The sequence below is a fragment of the Fukomys damarensis genome, unplaced genomic scaffold (genome assembly GCF_012274545.1).
Source record: "Fukomys damarensis isolate Sample0158 unplaced genomic scaffold, DMR_v1.0_HiC HiC_scaffold_19, whole genome shotgun sequence".
NCBI lineage: Eukaryota > Metazoa > Chordata > Mammalia > Rodentia > Bathyergidae > Fukomys > Fukomys damarensis.
In genome coordinates, this window is record NW_022900931.1 from 55,030,236 (window position 1) to 55,048,306 (window position 18,071).

At 53.3% G+C, this 18,071-nt stretch overlaps 2 protein-coding genes across 3 annotated transcripts in view; both read right to left on the reverse strand.

Moving 5' to 3' along the window:
* Positions 1-1,139: 1,139 nt before the first annotated feature.
* Positions 1,140-3,121, reverse strand: Ffar1 (free fatty acid receptor 1). Its single transcript, XM_010626343.1, has 3 exons — positions 2,961-3,121; positions 2,627-2,693; positions 1,140-2,284 (listed from the first exon to the last, which is right to left on the reverse strand). Exon 3 carries the CDS (start codon positions 2,040-2,042, stop codon positions 1,140-1,142), a length of 903 nt encoding a protein of 300 aa, XP_010624645.1. The 5' UTR covers positions 2,043-2,284; positions 2,627-2,693; positions 2,961-3,121.
* A 2,591-nt stretch (positions 3,122-5,712) lies between these two features.
* Positions 5,713-18,071, reverse strand: part of LOC104863740 (myelin-associated glycoprotein) — a 35,933-nt gene continuing 23,574 nt past the window's right edge. Inside the window, exons 3-15 of one of the 2 annotated variants that reach the window (XM_019207779.2) lie at positions 15,824-15,890; positions 15,204-15,584; positions 13,939-14,244; positions 12,393-12,659; positions 11,995-12,258; positions 10,260-10,517; positions 9,812-10,075; positions 9,464-9,727; positions 8,209-8,305; positions 8,024-8,099; positions 7,760-7,878; positions 7,335-7,419; positions 5,713-6,455 (exon numbers count right to left, since the gene is read on the reverse strand). In XM_019207779.2, the coding sequence (XP_019063324.1) occupies positions 6,324-6,455; positions 7,335-7,419; positions 7,760-7,878; positions 8,024-8,099; positions 8,209-8,305; positions 9,464-9,727; positions 9,812-10,075; positions 10,260-10,517; positions 11,995-12,258; positions 12,393-12,659; positions 13,939-14,244; positions 15,204-15,584; positions 15,824-15,890 (2,580 nt within the window). In that variant the 3' untranslated portion in view covers positions 5,713-6,323. The remainder of the gene's footprint in view (positions 6,456-7,334; positions 7,420-7,759; positions 7,879-8,023; positions 8,100-8,208; positions 8,306-9,463; positions 9,728-9,811; positions 10,076-10,259; positions 10,518-11,994; positions 12,259-12,392; positions 12,660-13,938; positions 14,245-15,203; positions 15,585-15,823; positions 15,891-18,071) is intronic. The other variant, XM_019207777.2, reaches the window with a different exon arrangement.

Genomic DNA, 18,071 nt, shown 5'->3' on the forward strand with positions numbered 1-18,071 from the left:
AGCAGACGCCCAGGTGCCTGCCTCCTTCATAACTACTCTTCTCTGCCCTCCTTCTCATGGGCTGGAGTGCTACCCTCCACCTCCCCAAATGTACCACAGGTCTATGTGTTAACCAGCACCCTGAGCTTTCCAAATGTCCCCTGACCCTGGGGGATCCTGTTTCGAAGAATTATATCCCACTTCCAAGCCTTTCTTGCCGTAGAGCCTGGGGGCAGTTTCTAAATCTTGTGACATGGAGGTAACATACCTGGCCCTGGAGCTATAGCTACCTTATGCAGGGCTTTTGGGCAGAGGAGGTCAAGGTACCCCTTCCCAGGGCGCTGCCCTGCCGATGGAGGAACAGGTGGTGCCTTTGTTCAAAGTAGAGTGAAATGTTCCTTCCCTTGAACAGAAGCAAGGCCGGCCTGTGGCTGGGCAGGCAGAGCACAGGCGAGTTTAGCCAGTGTTAGCCCCTTCTGCCTGGCATCTGTCCACCTGTACAGCGGTCACCTGGCTAAACCAGAGTTGGAGCCAGGTGAGGCAGGAGGAGTGTTGAATCCAGGAGTTCAAGAGCAGCCTGGGTAGCACAGTGAGACATTGTCTCTTAAGAAAACAAACGAACAAGTGAGAGAGCACTGTGTGAAGACGATATGAGACAATACACATTGTAAAGCACTCAGCACGGTACCGTCACTCATCAGGGTCTCTACATTCTTTGCAACTGTAACCCGCAGCAGCTTGTAGTCTCCTTCCGCAGCTTTTCTTGCCAACAGCTTCCCGTTTGTAGTTCAGATGCTGCCCCCTTGTGAGTTCAAAATGGTATGACAGCATCGTTATTTTGCCTCCTGCCTCGTGCAGTTAAAATGCTCTTTACAAGGTCTCAGCAGGTGCGAGGCTCCAGATTAGAGGCAAACTTCTCTTCCTACTGAGAGCACCAGGCCTGCCTGTAGTGGGCGGGCAGACGGGCAGTCAGGACAGAGGCTAGACAGACCTCGCCCTGCGCCCAGCTCCTGGCGCTCACTCTCTGCACCGAGATGCCGCCACTCCAAGCTCAGCTTTTCCCACGAGTGGCTCTGGGCAAGGCCGCCCTGCAGTTCTGGCAGAGGCCTGGAGAAGCAACCCGACTCTGACTTCATGTCCCTTCCTCCCCGCAGGGGCTGCTACTTCTGGGATGGTCCTCCTTGCAATCTTGTGGCACATACCGTCCCCCGGCCAGGACCCGTTCCCAAGTAGCCCGTCACCAGTGGATTGAGTACCACACTCCAGGCACCTGTGATGAGCCCCAACTTCCTCCAGGTGCCTCCGAGGCTGGGCTGCAGGAAGCCAGCCACATTGGAGACATTGTAGGGTCCCAGGCACAGAAGCAATGTGAGCAGGGCCCCACCAGCCACCCAGGCTGCCCTTAGCTTCCGCCTGTGGCTCAGGCCTGAGTGGGCCAGTGCCCGGAGGCAGCCCACATAGCAGAAAGCCGTGATGATCAAGGGCACAAAGAAGAGCAGCAGAGAGAAACTGAGGCGGGCAGGACCAGCAGAACTGGGGTCCCAGGCCTCCAGGCAGACAGGGGAGCCATTAACTGGTGTGTTGATACCCAGGGAGGAGGTGCTATTCTGCAGCCAACCTCCCGGAGCCTCTAATACCAGAACCAGCCCCAGGTGACAGAGGACCAGGACCCAGATGGCCACACACACCCCCCAGGAATAGCGCGGCCTCCGGAGGGCTTGGTAGCCCAGGGGGAAGGCGGCCCCCAGGTAGCGACCTGCACTCAGAGCAGCCAGGAAGCCACCACCTGCGTAGAGTGGGGCGAAGTGGACCAAGGCAAAGACTGGGCAGAGCGCAGCCGGGAGAGGCCAGACCCCCCAGGCCAGGGCCTCCACCGCCTTCAGGGGCAGAGAGATGGCCAGTAGGAGATCAGAGCAGCCCAGGTGGAGGGTGTAGACCAAGCTGGGGGTGAGATGGAGACGCGCATGCGCCGCTGCGCCTCGGATAGCCAGCACGTTGAGCGGGAAGCCCAGGGCAAAGGCGGCCACGTAGAAGGCGAAGGAGAGCTGCGGAGGTAGGTCCATGGGGCTGGAAGCGGTGCCACCACTGCTCCTGCGATCCCCTTGCTCCCTGTCCTCAGATCGCCGGCCAGGGCAGGAGGAGCTCCTGGAAACCACAGCCCAGGGTGTCCGCCGCCAGCCGGTGAGACAAGTGAGGAAGCGGAGGCCCAGGGGAGGTGGCGGCAGGGGCTGGATCAGAAACGAGGACTTCTAGCCTTTGATCCTGAGCTGTCTTTGCACCATGTGACCTCTCTCGATTCCTGAGACTGGGGAGAGAGGGAGGGAGAGTTCAGAGCACTGCAGGAGGCAGGCACGTGGGCATGGGAGTTAGAGCCCTGAGTCCTCTCCTCACCCCATTCCCTAGCAAGAGGAGCTTCTCCCCACATCTGTGGAGCATGAGTGGGACCCTAGCTTAGAAGAGAAGAAGTCGGGGTATGGACACAAGGTACACCAGGCAGAGGGGCTCCCAAGGGAGAGCCCTGGGGTGAGCCAGGTCACATCAGGATCCTGGGAGACACACTTAGAAGATCAGGGGTCAGCCTGGGCTGGAAGACCTGGGAGTCTGGGGAATAGCGGTGAAGAGAGGAGCCATAGAAGGAGGGACTCACCTCTTGGCGCTGTCAGATGTTTCTGAGGCGTAGGAGTCCCCAGAGGATGCCCAGAATGGGCAGTGAGCTGGAAGGGAGAGAAGGGCGGGGTGGCAGGGCCATTGGCTGAGGCACTAGCAGCTTGGGTGAGCAGCTAATGGGGCATCCCAGGCTGCAACTGAGGCTGGGTTGCAGGATATAAGGGGTCCAAAAATATCCTGGGACACAGAAGGGGGTGTGCGTAGGAATGGAGGTTTTGTCTAGTCAGGTGAGGTCTATACAGCCAGTGCCTTCAAGGGACAGGGTTTATGGGGTGCAGCCAGAACACAACTCTGTGCCCTTCCCGCTCACTTACCCACTGCCTGCTCAGTCCTGCGCTGGGGGCCGAGTCTTCCCTACTGGGGGTGAAGGCACGGGAAGACCCCAGCCTGTCGGCTCACACTTGGACAACACAGTTCTTCTGCGACTTCTGCCACTCAACCCTCTGTCATGTGGTAATGAAACGGCGAGTGAATGACAGAATCATCCCAACAGACACCTTGTGCAGGTTGCAGGCACCCTTTTGCCCAGAGAGGGGCTCTTCTCTTCTCCCTCTCCGCTCCCTTCTGGTTCTGTGACAGTGGTTTCCAACCTTTACAGTGTCGGCAGAAGGCGGGAGAAGAAAACGGGAGGGACAGGTCAGAATCTTGTGGTTGGCCCTAGAGCAGTCAGCCTGTGGTCCCAACTCAGCCTCTCACTGACGGGCAGGATGGTCTAAGCTCATTGCTCCCTGGGGCTTTGTAGGGGGGACATTGGAGTGTGCTCGGTGGAGACAGGCAATCCCTCCAGTGGGGTTTTCTTGTTTCTCTCAGTGCTGGGAATCCGGCTGGTCATTCGTGTCTCCTGGAGGGGTCCTCTTGTCTTTCTAGGAAGACCTTCTATGCAAAACTTAAAACGGTCCTGAACGGCCTCCCTCACCAAAATATGGCCCATGAAAGCTCTCTGTCCCTGACATTCTGTCCCTATCTCTGTCTCTGTCTCTGGCCCACCCCAAAGTAACGTCACAGTCTTTCAGCTTCAGATTTCTTAGGGCCATGTGTTGGTCGCCGGCGTATTCGGCCCTACCCAAATTCCAAGTCACTCACAATCAGCTCCGCTCACCAGGCTTCAGGATGTGGTTCTCAGTGTATCGATAACCCCCTTCAAAGAAAGTATCAAACTTCCTCCTCAGACTTCGGAGTCATGAGACTCTTTTCCCACGCCATGGCAAACACCTCCCTGTGAGCAGCGAAGTACTTGATACTTGTCGAGTATTTTGTCTTTGGGAGTACTGAGAAACTAACAGAACTGAGAAAAGGATCAGAGTGCCGTGTTATCTCCTGTGACAAGCACTGGGAGAAGAGCAGAGCTCTAGGGAAACATGGGGTCTCCCAGATCTCTGCTTTGGCCCCACCTACCCAGCAGTTCGGCTCCTGGCCCGTGTCACCTCTCAGAGGGCCTTCATGAGTCCTCTATCTGAATCCACGCCTCCCTGCCTTGTATTCATCTTTGTGTTAATGCAAAGCTCCTGTGACTCTTCGACGCTGTGTTTGCCAGCTCCTCTGCTGGGATCTTGGCCTTAAGAGAGAGCTAAGCTTTTGGTCTGAGTTGCCCACCTCATGTGCCCTGCAGGATGCTGAGCCCTCTTGGATGGAGGGGCTGGGTGGAGGCTGCCTGTGTTCTGGAGTCCCTGGCCCCTGAGCTTCCTGGCCACCTGCTCTTCATGCCTCAGCAATGTCTGTTGACAGCCACATCTCGTGGTCAATGGCTCATAAAGTTGGTTTATGTCAGCAGCTGGGCTCAGGGACAGGATGGGAAGGCACCCGACGGTTGCCAGGAGCCTGATCCGGGGCTTCCTTCAGCTCCTTCCAGGGGCTCCTGCCCTAACAAGCTTTGGATACCCTAGACTACACTAGAGACCTCTGAGAATGGTTCTGGGTCCTGTCACTTTTGTACCCCAACAAAGACTCTCAACTGGATGCATTAATTTGGGCTCAGAAAACATCTTTCCTTATAAAATGAATGGATGGTTGAATGGCCCTGGACTTCATTTCTAGGTAGAGAAACCCCAACCCTCCTTCTTTCACTCAAACTCTTTTCAAAGTCCCATCTTCCTTCAGCGATGTGAATGGTGCTCAGGAACTCCAATTAGGAACAAAGTGGATTGATGGTGAAATCAGTGGGTCCTTCTGCCGCACTTCTAAGAATTACTATTCTAGGACTGAGCAGAGATGGAAAGGGAGGGCGGTAAAGGAAGGTGGCATTTCTGGGGAACCTAGGGGAGTTGGCCCATATTGTGCAGTTGGTTACACATACATCTCTGCCATCTGAGCAGAAGGGGCCTTAGCCCTTGGCTGGGTGGGTGGATGGGTGGAGAGAGCTTAACCTGAGCAGTGGAGTGGGTGGGGACACTCACCTGGGATGACTGATTCAGTAAATACAACTGGGTAGAGAGTGACAGTGAGTGACAGGACAGCTGTGAGGTTTCTCTGGGCAAGCGGCCTTTGAGAAGTTTTTTTCCAAGTTGTGCTTCTGAAAGACCTTGGTAGGTCCCCTTTTGAGAATAGCTATGAATAATAAATTGGCTTCCTTTTTAATATGCTTCAAGAAATATAAGTAAGAGATAGGAATTTCTTTTAGGGACTTCTGGTTTCTGTTAGACCTTTTATAATGTGACTTCCACACACATAAGATCAGACCGGACTGTTACAATATCTCAAAAAATAAAAGAGGGCTGGGGATGTAGTTCAGCATGAAGCACCTGGGTTCAACAATCTCCACTAGCCAAAAAATTTAAAAAAAACAAAACATCTTGAGCCACATAAGGAGTGGCATCTCCACTTTACAGACGCAGAAACTAAGCCTCCGGCATGTTAGCAAAATGTGACAGAGATCCCACAACTGGTTAAGTAGAAGAACCAAGATCCAAACTCATGCTGGTCCAGCTGGAAAGCGAGGCAACAAGACAACAGATCCTTCAAGTGGCTGACCCGGTCACAAAATGACCATGACTCTTTCCTTCACTCCAAGCCCCACAATGTCATCCGCATCTCCCCGCTCCTACTCTGACTCCACAGATGGGAAAGAATTCACTCATTCTTAGAAGTAGCATCTGTGCCATTTTTATTGTGTGTCTCTTGGTCCGTTTTGTGTCCTCGTGAGTACTTCTGCTCAGTCCCTGGGACCCTGAGGGCAGGGCCGCTGCTGTGGTGTCATCCTCTCTGTGGAAGCCTGGCTTGCTGGTAGACAGGTTTCTTGGGGCGAAGCCAACGGGGGACAGCACCTCTTTCTACCTCATTTCTGTCCTTCCTCGGGATTCCCCGAGGGGCAGAAACTGAGCATAAAATCAGTGAATGTAGGTGAAGGGGTCAAAAGAAGAAAAATCAGTGACAAGTCCCAGCAGGGTCGCAGCAAGCTGGGGCAGGGATTGGGAGAGGGCAGATGGTGGCAGATGGCGGGGGAGGGGCTGACTGTACAGCAGAGGGTGGGTGTATAGGTGAGATTCTGTGTGGGAAGGAGAGGAAAAAAGCCAGGGATAGAGTTTTCAGAGGGTATGGGTTACCAATGCTGAGAACGAAGTCTGACTCTGGGCCAGCCCAAGGTTTTCCACAGTCACTGGGAGGGCTGAGGGGCTGGGGATGCTCTGGGACTTCTGTGTCTCCTGCAGCCCCAGGCAGTTTCCCCACAGCTGGTTCCTGACTCAGTGCTTGAGAGTCACGTACTCCACATTTTCATGTGCCGGGGACGGCTCTCCAACCCCAAACTTCACCAGCTCCGAGTAATGGATCCCCTCGTCTTCGGAAAGATCCGGCACCATGTTCTCGTAGTCACCCTAAGAAAGCCACCTCTTGGTGAGCCTGACCTCACCCAGCCAATTTCACACCCTCAGCTTTCTGGCCAATGTCTCCTTGACTCCCCCTGGGGGTGGGGGCAAAGCCCAAGCCAAGCCATCTTGTCCCCAGACTGGCAGCGCTTGGCCTCTCTGGCACGGAGGTGTCTGCTCCTGCTCTGACCACAACTCTGCCTGAGCAACTGCTATGATTTGAATGCATCCCCTAAATTTCAGGTGTTGGAAAATTTTTATCCCCAAATTCATCTGTTAATGTTATTTGGAGGTGGAACCTTTGGGAGGTGATTGGCTTAGTGGATTAACAGTGAAAGGGCTATGGACAGAAGAGTTGGATTATAAAGTTGAACTCTCAGGTAGGCATGGTGTAATCCTATAATCATGGTGCACAGCTATAATCCCTGCTCCCTGGGAGGCTGAAGCATGATGATCACAAGTTTGAGCAACTTAGCAATTTAGCAAGAACTTGTATCTAAAAAACAAAAAAAAAAAGTTTTTTTAAGGGCTGGAGATGTAGCTCAGTGCAAAGGCCATGGGGTCAATCCCCAATATTGTGAATAAATAAGTAGCTCTCCCACCGACCATTTTTCCATGCCTTATGCACGTCAGGACTCTACAGAGAGTCCCCACCAGGAAGAAGTTCCTCACCAGATGCAGCCCTTTAATCCTGAACTATGAGAACCATGAGTCAAAATAAACCTCTTCACTTTAAAAATTACCCAGCCTTGGGTATTTATTTACAGCCACCAAAGACAGACTAAGACAACAACCCTCTCCAAACAACACCCAGCCTGAGTCACCATGAATGTCTACCCAAGTCCTTCTACACAGGGCTCCCAGCCTCCCCCAGCCCTGCCATCTCACCACATGACGTCTCTGCACCACCGAGTACGTGACCGTGTCGTCCCCGCTAGGGAGAGGTCGCTGCGTTTCAGAGGTCCCTGCGTCTCTGAGTGAGAGAGCAGACAAATGGCCACACCTGGAACCTTTCCCCCAAACTTCCTTCTGCCAATTCCCTTAGGGTCCCAGGAGCATCCTAGTCTCAACTCCTTGCGTGGGGAATGACTCGCTGTCTGGAGCGTGCCCAGGACTCCCAGTAGGAGCTAATGAGGCCGAGGCTGACTCCAGACACACACCCTCCTGACTGAGGAAACGGGTCCCCTTCCTGCACTGTCACCTCCCCGAAGGTTGTCATGGGAGAGGAATGGGTACAAGTGCCTGGCAGGTGGGACAGGAGCTTTCCTCTTCCACATCCCTCCCAGGGTGCCACCTTCCCAGCACCCCAGTACCTAGTTCTTGGTGCGTCCGTCTCAGGAAAGTGTAAGGTGGCGTAGCTGATGCTATCTTCTATCACAGGATTATAGCACCCCAGGGACTGGGGGCCTTCGGAGAGGGTCGCCCTTCTAACCTGAGCGAGAGATGGGGCTGGGCTCTGACTCTCCTCCCCACGCCCCATTCCTGCCCCTGGCTTTTCTGACTCCCCAGATCTCCCCAGAGCACTTTTTGTCACCCTTCTTCACCCAGGATCCTCGAGGGCTCCCCTGCATGTCTACCTTTTTATTCCGCACAAAGAAGCTCTGGCTACTGGAATTGTCCTGAAGCCCCTGCCGGCTCTGTGCCCTCTTCCTGCTAAGAAACAAAGGCTCTGTGAGAGTCGAGGGACTGGGAAGAGGAGCGTGCAGATTCTGTGGGTGGGAGGCTTGGGGATGCACCCAGGGAGGGCAGGTGAAGAGCTCACTGTTGCTGAAACTTCACTCCCCAGATGGCTATGATGACGATGGCCAGGCAGGACCCGATTCCTATGGCAACTCGCCTGCCAATAGACTCTGGGCTGTCTGGTGGAGAAAAGAGAGAACACGTTCACTCTGCGCTGTGGCATTAGCCTGGAACACGTGCTCCATGCTCCAGGTCTCCAGTCCTGGTCCTGCAGGTCTTCCTCCCCAAGCGTGGGACAGCGGTGCTGAGAAAGAGGGAAAAACAGCTCCAGTCTTGGGACCTCCTGGTAGAAGTAAAGGACCAGGTCTTTCTGTGGAGCAGGAGTCCACTCAGAGCTGTCACTTCCAGCCCCATACACAGGTACAACTGTAAGGGAAGTTTGACCAGACCAACAGGACTTAAAATGCTCCAGGACTTGGACCCAGCAGTTCCAGGTACGCTATGCTCACCCTCGCAGGGGTATCCACAGCTAAAGACCGCACACTTCAGCCTCGAGGAGGGTACGGGGAGATGGGATGCACAGCAGTCATTCGGGGTGTACAGAGCAGCCCCAAGAAGGAGGCAGAGCTCTGGTATCTGAGAAGCAGAGCCCCAGGCACGGTGTTTTACACTGTGTCCGGTGCATTTCCCAATAGCACATGCAGGATCCTTCCCCGCTAGCCTCGGACTTCGCAGGTGATGAATCTCTAGACTTAAAGCCATAGCTGCAGCTTTTCATCTGAAAAACTACCAGCACCTTTACACAGCATATATGTACAGATTACAGACTGTCCTCCAAGACTTTTTAGTTCCATGTGAAAAGAGAAGGCCAGGGCAGTGTGCGAACTTGTGAGTTCTGCTGCCATTTGTAAAATGAGGAAGGGGGCCTTGATGCAGATCTGTACATGTACAGCGTGGGAAACCCTTCCTGTGTAGAGATCTGACAAGCTGCTTGCAGGGAGGGGACCTGGAGCTCTCACGGGCGAGAGCGAGAGTGCTTGTCTTTCATTTTACCCTTTTATGCTTAAACATTGTTAAAGTGCTTGTTTTATCCAGTTTTAAAACTTTAAAAATAAAAAGGAGCCTATCAAGGGGGAGAGGGGATGGCTGGAAAGTGGACGCAAGCCCGAGTGGAAATCCCACAAAAGGAAGGAGAAACTCGAGAAAAGGCATAGACAGAGAAAGACCTGCGAGTCAGGAAGGTGAGGCACGGGGTCAGCAGTCTGGCAGGCCCCTCTCGGGGCGTGAGCTGCAGAAGTAGCCAGGGAAAGAATGCGTCTGAGAAGACAGGGACTTACAGTAGACCGTGAGGGTGCTGGGGGCTGACTCGGCCGTGCCCAGCCTGTTGGACCCCTGGCACCAGTAGGAGCCCGAGTGTTTGATCTTCAGAGACTCCAGCCTCAGCGTCTTCCCACTGTACTGGAGGTCTTGATTATTCCAGTCGAACCAGGCGTAGTGGGACACAGGAGGGTTGGCGTCACTCTCGCAAGTCAGGGCTGCCTTCCTCCCCTCCATCACTCTGTGCCCTGGGGTGATGGACACATGCAGCCTCCGGGGTGCATCTGAAAAGGAAAACCAAGTCAGGGCCTGGACAGCTGTTCACCTGTTCGTCTCCCGCCTCCCACTCTCCGGTTCCTGGCACTCACACAGCACTTGGAGCCTCCAGGTCTTGGACGTGGTCTGTCCTATGGAGTTATTGATTGAACAGCTATAATTTCCAGCATCTTCTGGGGAGGTGGAGTTGAAAACCAGTTCTCGTCCTTCTTTCAGGAGACTTCCGTTTTTCATCCAGAAGAAGTGGACGTCTTTGGGACGGCTTTGTGAGAAGTCACATCGGAGGACAACCTGGTGCCCGGCGAGAATCTCTGACTGGGGCCTTATCTGCAGGATCTTCACATCTCTGGGGGCATCTGCAGGGCAGGGTCTGGGCTGACGTCACCCCACTCTTCCCCTTTGCTGACCCCAGCATTTCCTGTTCCCTTGTTCGAGGTCTGGCTCTTATCCACCAATTCTCTGCTGAAGATGGTGGGCCAAGCTCCTGCCTGCTTGTATTCCCTTGGGGTGACCTCCCAGACCCCCCACCCTGTCACTCACACTGGACATCCAGGCTGACAGGGGATGACTCCGAACACCACTGGTTACAGGCTTTGCAGGTGATGGGTGGAGTGTCCCAGGCAACCTTGTAAACCCACAGCACTTCATTGATTGGCTTATTCAAGGAGCTTCCAGGGGTCCAGTAATAATGGGAAACATCCGGGTTACTGGAGTGGTATCTACAGACCAGCTTCACGCTGTCCCCTTCTCGAATGAGCGTGGAGTTCTGAATCACCACAGTCACCTCCTTGGGGGGGTCTGAAAATGGAGCAGAGAGGCGGGTGAACACTGCCAGCCACCATGACACCTTTCCATCCTGCTTCCTGTTCCCCCTCCCTTGCCCGCTGCAGTGCCCAAGGAGGACTCATACTTCCCTCTCATATCTGTGAGGACAGAATGCTCCCTGACCATCTGCCTGGCTGTGGTTTGAGAGATGCTGATACATTGGTTAAGAGCACAGCTATTGCCCATGGTGCACCTACTTGAGAGGCTGAAGCAGGAGAATTGCAAGTTCAAGGCTAGCCAAGGGAACTTACCAAGTCCCTGTCTCAATGTAAAAAATAAAAAGGGCTAGGTTTGTAGGTCAGTGGTAGAGCACTTGCCTAGCATGCATGAGGCTCTGGGTTCAATCCCCAGTACTTGGGGGATTAAAAAAAAAAAAAATGAGGCTGAAGCAGGAGAATTGCAAGTTCAAGGCTAGCCAAGGGAACTTACCAAGTCCCTGTCTCAATGTAAAAAATAAAAAGGGCTAGGTTTGTAGGTCAGTGGTAGAGCACTTGCCTAGCATGCATGAGGCTCTGGGTTCAATCCCCAGTACTTGGGGGATAAAAAAAAAAAAAAAAAGAGCATAGCTCTGGAGCCAGACCCTGCTTAAAGCTATGAGATGATGACCTGCAGAATTTTACTCATTTGTCAAAGGGGTTCCTGAGGGGGCTGAATATCTTGAAATTCTCCCAAGGACGTGGTGAGATAATGCCCTTACAGCAGAGTGTGGTGTGCACTCCATAAACACTGCTGCTGCTGCTCCTGCTGCTGTCATAAATCCCACCGTGTAAAGGATTTTGGCATCCCTAGCCACATATAATATTTCGGGGTCCAAGGATCAAACCTATAGATTCTCTTTGTCCTGGCCTCAACTCAATGATAAAATCCAGGTCAGAGGTGGTGACGGCTCACCTATAACCCCAGGACTATGGAAAGCTGAGGCAGGAGGGTTGCAAGTTTGAGTCCAGCCTGGGCAACTTAGTCACTTAATGAGCCCTTGTCTCAAAGTAAATTTTAAAAGGCACTAGGCCCCAGTACCCACCCCCCCAAAAAAATTCACTGTGTTGAAGAGATTTGACAGTGACGATGCAATTAATTTGACCCAGTGGAAAGGTAATTTGACAGTGAAGAGACACTCGCACCGGTCATCCTTGAAACTTTCAGAGCCTCTTCAGGGACCCAATTACTCTCTGGTGACCCCATATCTCCATATTCCTCACGGGAATATCATTAATTCACTCATTCTTTCAACAAATATCTACTGAGGGCTTTCTAGGGCTCGGGCCCTGGTTTATGTACCAGGAAACAACTATGAATGATAGAGCCTCAAGAAGCGTATATATATAGGGAGGCCCTGGCTTCTGCTTGCTTTTCATTGCTCAACCCGCGAATCCCCTGGACCCTCTCTGCCCTCCTTCTTCTCTCGTTTCTCTCTCCTTTCCCAGGAACCAGAGGCTCTGTGACTGCTCACACTGCACATGCAGCTCGGCAACCTGGCCGCTTTGTCCACGGCCATAAACGTTTTCTGCCAAGCAGGAATAATTCCCAGCATCCTCACGGGAGACCTGAGAGATGCAAAGTTTCTCTTCTGTCTTTTCTGGGATTTTGTTCCCATTGTGATGCCAAGTGTAATTTTTTGCAGGAGGATTGGCCGACGATACACAAATCAGCTCTACTAATTTTCCCTCTTCAGCAGGTGATGGGTGGATCTGAACCATGGATGGTTCTGGTGCATCTGGAAGAAGGGGCAGAGGCAAATGAGGCAGTGAGGACAGCACTCCGAGCTGTCCAGCAGCCATGACAGCCTCGCTGTCACCTCTTGGAGGGGGGGCCCCGCTAACCTCCCCTGCCGGGTCCTGGGAGGCTCACACAGCACTTTGAGATTCACTTCTTCCGACCTCCCCAGCCCCACGTCATTGGAGGCCTGACAGTGATAAGTCCCTGCCATTTCCTTGGTCACTTTGGACAGAGTTAGGGTGGGCTGCTGCTGTTCTTTCATGAGGTTCCCATTCTTGAGCCAGGATATAGTCTTGTACTCTGGGTTGCTGCTGGTGACCTGGCAAGTCATGTTCACGAACTCCCCCTTCATTACCACGGCGTCTCTGGGACTGACCTCGATCTTCAATTTCGGAGTGTCTGGAGGAACAGAAGGGCAGTTTGGGAGGGGCCAGAGGTGTCCAGAAGTGGCATCGCTTTGTCTGACAGAGCAGTGGCCTGCACATATGCGGTTCCCTTGTCAACCCCGGGGGACTGTCACAGCCTCCTCTCTTGTCTCTCTGCTTCTTCCTTCGACTTGGCCCCTACCATCCGGTCTCTACCGGCAGCCAGCAGGATTCCTAACACTGTCCGTCAGAACTTTTACTCCCTGCTTGAAGCCACCCAATAGATTCCACACTGGGACTAAAATCTAAAGCCCCTCCTGCAGCTCAGGAGACCTCGTGTCCTGCCTGCTCCTCTACCTCCTCTCCTACCCCTAGGCCCTCAGAGGCAGCGAACTTCAACCTTTCCAGCCTTTTGACTCTACTGCAGACACACCAAGCCCCCTCCTCAGGTCTTAGTCCTTGCACTTTTTTTCTTCTTTTCAGTACTGGGACTGAACCCAAGTCCTTCACACTGAATACATCCCTAGCCCTTTAAAAAAATTTTTTTTTTAAATTTTGAGACAAGGATTAAATTGCTAGGTTACCCAGTCCAGCTTGAACTTGCAATCAGTCATCCTCAGCCTCCCAGACTGCTGGGATCACAGGTGTGTGCTTGCTCTTTTCTCTCCCTGGTGTGATCTTCTTGCACCCTATTCCTTCCCACCTTTCATTTGGCCTAAGCATTTGCCTTCTTCAGGAAAGTTTCCATCCGTCACCGGTGTCCTGCCCCTGTTGTACTTTTTTCCCGGTACACATGCCACTGGCTACAAATACGTTCAGTATTGCTTTGTGGATCTCTTTGGAGTTTGTATCCCTGAAATGCTAGTTTCACAGGGACAAGACCTCAGCTCACTGCTGTACCCTTCTCCCAGCTGGCGGCCACAGTAAGGTCTGGTGCCTGGTACATCTTGCAGTAAGTATTTACTGAATGAGAGTGAATGAATGAATGAATTAATTAATTAATTAATGAGGTACAAAATAATACTGTGCAAAATCTCCCCTTGAGGAGGAAGAAGGAAACCCAGACAGATGATCCCCAAAGCATGCTGTGGCTGGGGGAGAGACTGCTTCATGCTGCTGGCCCAAAGCAGAGATGAAGTGAATCTGTGTCCTCAGCACCAGCACTGACCAAGGAAGGGACAGTGGGAGAGCCTGGGCCATTCCTGTTGGTGACCACCTGGAAGCTCCTCTTACCCTTGATGGGGCCCAACAGTCGGCTGGGGAGAAGGTGACAAGGTCAGCATCCTTCCCAGGGGAGCATCGGGGAGACTCACGCTTCACATCCAGCTGCACCGTTTCCTCAGAGAGCACCGTGGACGAATGCAGGACCCGGCAGCTCAGGTTCTTCCTGTGGTGAGTCCACCGTGGTTGGAAGGTGAGATCACTCTTGGTGAAGACGTTGTCAGTGGAGAGGGAGGTGGAGTCTTTAGAAGAGGAAGTGGAGTTGAGCCCCTCCAGGGACCACCACAACTTGATGTCGTACCCAAAGCAAGAAAAATTCAGAAAGCAGCTGGCAGTGACAGACTGGGACTCCACTATTCTTGAAGTAAGGAGCTGGAGGTGAGGGGGAGGGGGAGTTTCTGCAAAAGAGCGGGGGTGACGCTGGGGACTTGGGAAGTTAGCGTGCGTGCACAAACTCGCCGTTCACCCCTGGCTTTGGACACCCTCCTCGAAGAACCCCTGAAGGAATCCCTTGCCAGTCCATCTACCTCCTTGTTAGCCAGAATATGTTCTGAGTGTCCCTGTAGAATTGTACTTTATATTCACTTCCTGTTGATTACTTTCTACATGGTTTCAAGATCATTCTTCCCACCACCCCTGAATTTGGCCCATTTAGTTCAGCATGCATTTCCTAGCTTTGATGACACACGTGTATCTGCCTAATGGCCTCAGTACTGGAGACCCCCCCCCCCAAGCACAGCTCTCCTTTACCAGGGTGGGCTGTGTGCTGTGCGGCTTGCTGTGCCTGGGCTGGACTACCCTGCAGACAGCAGGGGCTAAGGCGACATCTCTCCCTCAAACACAAGACTGCTGAGCACAGATCACTGGAGCAACAGGCTATGGAGCGGAGTGACCACATTCTCTAGGGCAGAGAGATAAGGTCCCTGGCCCCATCTGACAGTTCCTCTCCATGCCCTGGAGCCATCTAGCCTTGAAGGGTTGATTGGAATCAGCCAACAATACTAACACATTGGGAGATGTCACTTAAGCATCCAGGCAGGTCTCCCCCCCCCTCTCTCTCTCTCTCTCTCTCTCTCTCTCTCTCTCTCTCTCTCTCTCTCTCCAGATCTAGCAACCTAGAACTCAGACTCCAGACTGGGCAGGAGCTGAGGGACAAGGGGGACACCTGAGGTGGACCAAATGCTCGTGCTGTGGTTGACCGTGGCCTGACTTGTCCTGCCCACGTCATTCACTGGTGTCCCCTGCCTGACCTCTCTTCCACAAATCAGTTTGTGACCCCTGTCCTGGGAGTTGGGCATTTCCCACCTCCCTCCATCCCCCTGTGCTGAGTCACAGGGTCCCTTTCCCAAGGCCTTACTGGAGACATTGAGGTGCAGCTCAGCCATCCATTTTTCCTCTTTACCCCCTTCTCTCCACTTCACTCTCATCCCCAGCGTGCCACTGTCTTGGAAGGACACCGGGTTGATGCTTAAGGTACAGTTATTTTCTGTCTTTTGTACCCTTCCGTCACTGGTGAAGTGTTCCCCTGTCTTCGTCTTCGTATAGAGGATAGTCCCGTTGTAGTCTTTGATGGCTTTGTCATACTCAGGATTGTGGTACAAAGTGAAGTTATCCAGGTGCTGCTCTTGGTTCTGTTTGTTTTTGTATGTGCAGGGAATCCAGACGCAGGCTTGCTCCCAGGCATAGATGGTTTTGGGGTATTTAAATATCAAGCCTTCAGAGTCACAGAAAGCCAGGTCTGAAAACCATGACAATGATCAAAAAGTGTTATTGGGGGTGGGGGGTGGAAAGCTTTTAAAGGAATAAGGAATCCTCTCTGAAGACAGAGGGACAGTTGGGTACCCAGGAGCAGTCAGATATGCAACAAGGCCTGCTCCCACCCCGCCGCACTCCTCTCCTCCGGCCCACATCTTCCCTCCTTCTCCAGTGCCCGCTAACACCCCAGAAGCCAGGTACCCGGCTGGCCACAGGCCTTACCAAGGAGCAACAGGAGCCCAGGTGCGAGGGGATGCATGTCGTCCTGTCTGGCAGGAAGGAGCCCGAGCTGGAAAGAGTTTGTCTTTCAGAGATCTGGCTGCTTACTTCTTGCTCACTCACCGAGCGCTGGCTCCTTTCTCCTGACCCCAGGGGCCATGTCTGGTTGCATTGTGAGGATGTGGAATTCGGGAGGCCTGTGAAGCCTCTCCTGGGTCTGCGAACCTGTTCTTCATGCAAGCACTTCCTTCCCTCTTTCACCCTTCCTCCCTCCCTCTCTTCCTCCCATGCATTCATTCATCCACCTGTGCTTGTCCGAACTTCCTGCCCAGCCCTCAGACTCAGTAGCACCAGACCACTGCAGCTCAAACACGATGCAATGGGCAACGGGGATCTTTCCCAGGAGCCACTGGTGAAGGGTTTTATAAAGAGCAGAGTCACGGTCAAACCTTGATTTTAAAAACAAGGTAAAAAGTCATTCTAAAACCAGTAATGACCTATGAAACCAGAAGAGCATTTAGGGAGCACTGGGAGGTCTTAGGTGGAGAATGTGGTCCAAGGGACCCACACGTGTGCCCAGGGATAAACACATCAATCAACGTGCAAGGGACAAAGGTCCTCCCTTGTCTCAAGGTGGTGGCTGCCTCAGTTTAGTGAGCTGTTGCCAATGGAAATGGGGGCTCAGCACTGTCTGACCTTCCACTGTTCTCAGTGAAAAGAGAAGCCAGAATTTCATGTGAAGTGTCCCGCTTCACAGACAGCACAAGCCAGGTGTGATACCTGGCACACACCGTAACTTCACCACTCTGGGAGGCTAAGGCTGAGTTTGAGCCCAGCCTGGGCAGCTTAACAACTTAGCAAGACCCTCTCTCAAAATAAAAAATAAAAAGGACTTGGGTTGTAGCTCAGTGTAAATGCCCTGGGTTCAATCCCCAGTACCAGGGGAAGAGTGCTGGTCAAACAGAACTTATCTGGGGGCTGAAGGTGGCTGTGGGGCCACCAGTTTGCAAAAGACACCCCCGCTGCAACAAGCTCACCCTCCACCATCTTACACTTTTACAAAGAGTTACATTTACATAGAGTTAAATTTAAGTCCCTATTTACATGGCTGTAACCTCTGTGCCGGCCCCCAGAGAGCCGGGGCAGGATGAGCCAACAAAGTGTGTCTCCGGTGTCAGCGAGCGTGTTCCTCCCACACACCTCACCAACATTTCCCACACAAGCATCGCATCAGTGCCCCTCTCTGGCTGTTTATCTCCCCAGGCTGCAGAGCACACCCTGGGGGCTGTTAGGTATCTGGTACCAGATGTGGGGAAAGCTAAGCTGCTTGCCCAAAGCAGGAGGGGCCCCTGTCCCCAGAGCTAGAGACGAGCCCGGCCTGGGCATGGATTAGGGTGAGTGGGATGAGGCTGGCTAAGATCCTCCCCGGCAGCGCTGTCCTCAGGTCTGCAGGTGCTGAGAACGTTTCACAGAAAAAAAGTCCTCCAAGTCACAGTCACTTGGGGAAAGCTGGATTAAAAAGTTAAGCGAGATTCTTTACCGCAGGACTTTTCAAACCTTTAAACAGCTTTGTATCCGGGTGGCGAATCTATGGCGCGCATACAGCAGCAGGCTGCTTGTGTCATTGAAATCTCCGACACGTTCGCCGTCCCTGCCCTGAGTGCGCCGTGTGTCTCCAAACACGAGGGCTGGAGTGTAGCACACAGCCCGCCCTTCTTTGACCCCGAGATCTGTTTTCCCTTATCTGCCAAAAGTTTCACAGGGTTGTAGGGTGAGATCTCCCGCGTGGAAGTCTAACCAAGGGCCCTGGACCCTTGTGCCGCCAGCCACGTCCTCCTCAGTGCCTGGCTCCAGAGCCCCAGCCTGAGCAGGACCATGTGCCTCTGGAGCTTACGCAAGGGAGGACCAGAGGACGGCGCCTGGGAAGTGGAAAGCTAGGGAGCCAGGCAGGGTGGAGGCCATGAGCATTAGGCTCGGACAAGGGCACGCTGTCCAGACCTGCAGCCCGCCCAAGACTGCTTGCGGGACCTGGGAGCCCGCTTCTCTGATCCCGTCGTTCCCTCCTAGCATCCCATGACCTCCTAGTATTCTCAGAAGACAACCCAAGCCCGGCAGGAGTCAGTCTACAGCCTGCTGTGATGCAGATAAGGGAGAGGAGGGTGGTCCCCGCTGCTCTCCCACCTCCGGGAACTGTGTCCGGCACACAGTAGCTGTTGCACGCGTATACACTGAATACAAAAAAAAAAAAAAA

What these genes read in the sequence shown, in the direction of transcription:
- Ffar1 (XM_010626343.1), bottom strand. Translation starts at nt 2,042, where the DNA reads ATGGACCTACCTCCGCAGCTCTCCTTCGCCTTCTACGTGGCCGCCTTT.